The sequence below is a fragment of the Myotis brandtii genome, unplaced genomic scaffold, assembly GCF_000412655.1.
Source record: "Myotis brandtii unplaced genomic scaffold, ASM41265v1 scaffold650, whole genome shotgun sequence".
In the NCBI taxonomy this organism is placed as follows: Eukaryota; Metazoa; Chordata; class Mammalia; order Chiroptera; family Vespertilionidae; genus Myotis; species Myotis brandtii.
This window is the reverse complement of record NW_005370517.1, coordinates 169,346-173,989: the sequence shown is the minus strand read 5'-3', so window position 1 is coordinate 173,989 and position 4,644 is coordinate 169,346. Positions and strand designations below refer to the sequence as shown.

The window sequence follows — 4,644 nt, the reverse complement described above, 5'->3', positions numbered from 1 at the left end:
CACATCCCCAGTGGGGGGTGTGCAAGAGGCAGCTGATCGATGTTTCTCTCTCATCGATGTTTCTAACTCTCTATCCCTCTCCCTTCCTCTCTGTAAAAAATCAATAAAATATATTTTTAAAAAATAAATAAAATAAAATGACCTACTTTTGATTTTCCTTATATATAGACTAGAGGCCCGGTGCACAAATTTCATGCATGGGTAGGGTCCCCAGGCCTGGCTGGCAATCAGGGCCGATCTGTGAGGTGACCAGCGGGGCTATCGGGAGGCCCCCACTGGTATATGCCTTGGCTGGTGGCCTGGTGTCACCCGCTCGCCAGTCCTGGGCCCCGCCCCCCTCCACCACTGCTGCTGGTCAGGGCCTGCGGGTTGGGGGCAGCTCCTGCACTGAGCGTCTGCCCCCTGGTGGTCAGTGTACGTCATAGCGACCGGTCATTCCACCGTTCATTCGATTTGCATATTAGGGTTTTATTATATAGGATTATATCCTAAAAAGTGTACTTGTCTCTTTCCATAACTAGATACTGGAGTAGGATCTCAGTGGAGGCCCAGTGTGCTGTGCACTGTGGTGAGAGTTTGTGTTCAGGGCTATGTTCCCACCCCAAAATCCATAGTACAGACACAGGAGATTGGAAAGTAAGCCATGGGTCCAGAACACTATCAGGGCTGCAGGGGAAACAGGGTGACTACCGTTGTCTCATAGAGCCAGTAGGGATAGAGAGGACAGAATCACCTGAGCAGTGCGTCCCTGAATGAAGAGAGGTGAGCACTCACCAATGAGACCAGGATCCTGTAGGTCTTCAGCATCACTTCCGTAAATTTGGTCCCAGAATTCACATCCCGTTGTCCTCTCTCCTAAAGAGTGAATGTCAATGCCACCCACAAACAGCACTTGCAAAGTCTGAGGCATGAAATTCATCACAGTGGATGGGATCACAGCCAGACACCCCAAATGTGGGTGAAGGTGCAGAGACCAAGCCCAAATGACTGAGGTCTCCTGAGGGTTAAACTCCAATCTGGGATCAAAGGGGAGGCAGTCAAATCGTTGCTAAGTCTCAGAGAAGGTTCCATTGGAGAAACTGCTAAAGGTAACAAATAATGGTGTTGCCCTGAACACAGGGAGGGAAGCCAAGGGAAGTGCTCTGAGATGTAAAGGGAATGGGAGGAAACGCATAACTTCAACCATGGAAACAGGAGCTGCAGCTGAGCCACCCTGGTCCTCATACTGTACCTGCTCCAGTGAGGGCTGCTCATCAGTGGTAGAGACTGTGTCTGATGCTGGAGAAAATAATGGTTAAAATCCAGCCCCTTGAATCTGACACTTGTCTGTGGTGTAAACTTGGGGAATCTACTTCATTCCTCTAATACTGAACTTTTTTCAGCAAAATTAGTTTCCACTTTTCAGGTTGTTTTGAGAATTAAAAGAGAAAATGCTCAAAAAGCTCACACTGGAATCCTGGCAAAAACAAGTACTCCCTGTTACTTTTATTGATCTTCAAAGGCCAAAGCAAGCTCCATCATCAGCTTCACGTCACATTCAGCCAACCGAGATTCAGGGAGCTCTAGGAGTCACCTGGAGACTCCCAGGTTTGGACCCCGTACTGAAACCTCAGGGCCCGCAGCACCTGCTTCCTTGCTGGTGGGACATCAGATTTTTTCCTTAAAATATATTTTTATTGATTTCAGAGACGAAGGGAGAGGGATAGATAGAAACATCAATGATGAGAGAGAATCATTGATCGGCTGCCTCCTGCTTGCCCCCTACTGGGGATTGAGCCCGCAACTGTAGCATGTGCCCATGACTGGAATTGAACCCTTCAGTCCACAGGCTGATGCTCTATCCACTGAGCCAAACCAGCTAGGGCGGGACATCAGATTCTTAAAAGCCACTTTTCTTTCTATAACATACAAAGGTGCTTGTGGGCATTGTGGGAGTGAGGGGTGCCTGGCCTGGGAATGCCTGTGCAGGCAGAGGGATGAGTTGCTCAAGTCAACACAGGCTGCAAAAATAAATCTTAGCTCTTCACCTCCGAGAGCTCAGGGGTGGAAACACACCTTATGCTTGTTTTACCCAGGAGAAACCAGAAACCCAGACCAGAGAGAGGCGTCGTTTCTCTGTGAGTCCAGGGATATTTGAGAACTGAAGTTCAAATCCAGGATGCCTGATCCAGGGCACGGGGAGTTTGATCACTGCCCTCCTATTTCCTTCTGCACTGGCTTTGGGGCTCCAAAGCATCTGGCCTCCTTAGACCCATGTTCCAACCCAAGAACACCCATGAGCGGAAACTAGGCAAATAGGGGAACACTACAAAGCAAGGGCTTGTGGCCTTATCAGATGACTGGTCTTCTGAAAGTGATGGAGAATGTCAGTAGTGCGGGTTAGAAGTAGTGTTCATTGCGTGGTGTACAGCATTAAAAAATTAAAGTATATTAATCCAAAACAGGAAAGAAACATTTATTTTATAAAGCAAAAAATGGCACAAAATGAGTGAAATTCCAACATCCATCTTTGTTGTCCCGCTTCCCTTCTGTTAAAGAAAATTGCCAAAACTCATACCAGATTAGGCAGGACGATTAACCAGACATTTTACTACGGATACAGGGGTAGCAAATACACATCTAAGAAAAGGCTGGTCCTAGTCTCCAACAAATCAGAGAACAGAGTTAGCTTCCCTGCGCCGATGAGGATGGTGACTGATGCCATCTGAGGACACCGTATAGGTCAGTGGTTCTCGACCTTCCTAATGCCGCGACCCTTTAATACGCCGGGTGCTCGTATGTGGGCGTATCTGCATGTGGGCGGACCCGCCTGGAGATGGATAGAGGAGCGGTGTCTCGGTTCCTAAGACCACTGAAAATATGTATTTTCTGATGGTCTTAGGCGACCCCTGTGAAAGGGTTGTTCGACCGCCAAAGGGGTCGCGACCCACAGGTTGAGAACCGCTGGTATAGGTGGTACAGGTGACATTGCTTCAGCAATAGACACATTCGGGGACATAGATCTGGCAGGACACCTGTGTAAATTAGAAAGTGCAACATACACACACATGATTTTCAGATAAGTTTATAGGGAATCTCCCTACTTTGACATTCGAATGTATGAGATTCAAGTCAGACAAACAGAGTTTCCTATAGTATTGTTAAGACTGACCTTAAAAATTGTACATTTCCCTATGCATATACAACCTTCTTCCCATGTGAAGCCTTATGTGCAGAATAAGGTTAGAATTTTGGGTACAAAATTTGCCACATGAACTATACTCCTAAGTCCTTTCTCTAGTGTGAACTCTCTGGTGACTACGAAGGCTTAGGATACCGGTAAAAGTTTTTCCACATTCACTGCACTCATAAGGGCCTTGTCTGGCGTGAATTCTCTGATGATAAAGAAGGGATTGGTTCTTGGTAAAAGATTTCCCACATTCACCGCACTCATAAGGCCTTTCTCCAGTGTGAAGTCTCTGGTGATAACGGAGGCCACTGCTACTGATAAAAGATTTCCCACACTCACGGCACTCATAAGGCCTTTCTCTAGTGTGAACTCTCTGGTGACTACGAAGGGAATAGAGCATGGAAAACGATTCTCCGCATTCACTGCACTGTAAGGCTTTTTCTCCTGTATGAAATCTCCGATGATTACGAAGGCTATAAATCGTGGTAAAGGATTTGCCACATTCACTGCACTCATAAGGTCTTTCTCCAGTGTGAACACTGTGATGGCGACGAAGATAATGGATCATGGTAAAAGACTTGCCACATTCGCTGCACTCATAAGGCCTCTCTCCTGTGTGAATGATCTGATGACGACGAAGGCATCTAATCATGGTGAAAGTTTTCCCACATTCGCTGCACTGATAAGGCCTCTCTCCGGTGTGAAATCTCTGATGATAACGGAGGCTACTACTACAGGTAAAAGATTTCCCGCATTCGCTGCACTCATAAGGCCTTTCTCCTCTGTGAAGTCTCTGATGATAACAAAGGCTAGTGCTGCTGGTAAAAGATCTCCCACAGTCACTGCACTTATACGGCTTTTCTCCAGTGTGAAATCTCTGGTGATGACGAATACCAGTGCTAGTGGTAAAAGATTTCCCACATTCATGGCACTTATAAGGCCTTTCGCCACTGTGAACTCTCAGGTGAATACGAAGGGAATCGATCCTGCTAAAAGATTTCCCACATTCACTGCACTCATAGGGCCTTTCTCCAGTGTGAATTCTCTGATGATAAAGGAGACCGGTGCTACCGGTATAAGATTTCCCACATTCACTGCACTTAAAGGGCTTTTCTCCAGTGTGAAGTCTCTGGTGATAAAAAAGACTAGACAATCTGGTAAAATACTTTCCACATTCATGGCACACGAAACGCTGTCTTCTAGTACAAGCGCTCTTGTCTTGAACAAACGTGTGCTTGCGGCCAATCGCTCTCTTATATTCTTTCCTGGTGTAATAATTTTTTCTGCTTTGAAAAGTCATGGCAGGCATCGATATTTCATTTGACTTGTCCCCGGTCTGAGTAGCCTTTTGGTGATGTCCTGACCCCATAAGGATGTCCGGCCCAACCTCTCCGCAGGTAAAACGCTTCTGCGAGGCATTGAAATTGCCGCCCTCTGCAAGGGAGATCCTGTCCACACCACTGACGGAATGCTTC

At 46.8% G+C, this 4,644-nt stretch overlaps 2 protein-coding genes across 4 annotated transcripts in view; both read right to left on the bottom strand.

The window, feature by feature from the left end:
- The window catches only part of LOC106723804 (zinc finger protein 883-like), a 139,348-nt gene that overhangs the window by 87,400 nt on the left and 47,304 nt on the right, over positions 1-4,644 (bottom strand). The gene's annotated exons all lie outside the window — the stretch shown is intronic.
- Positions 3,049-4,638, bottom strand: LOC106723622 (zinc finger protein 551-like). Its single transcript, XM_014528781.1, has one exon. It carries the CDS (start codon positions 4,536-4,538, stop codon positions 3,264-3,266), a length of 1,275 nt encoding a protein of 424 aa, XP_014384267.1. The 5' UTR covers positions 4,539-4,638; the 3' UTR covers positions 3,049-3,263.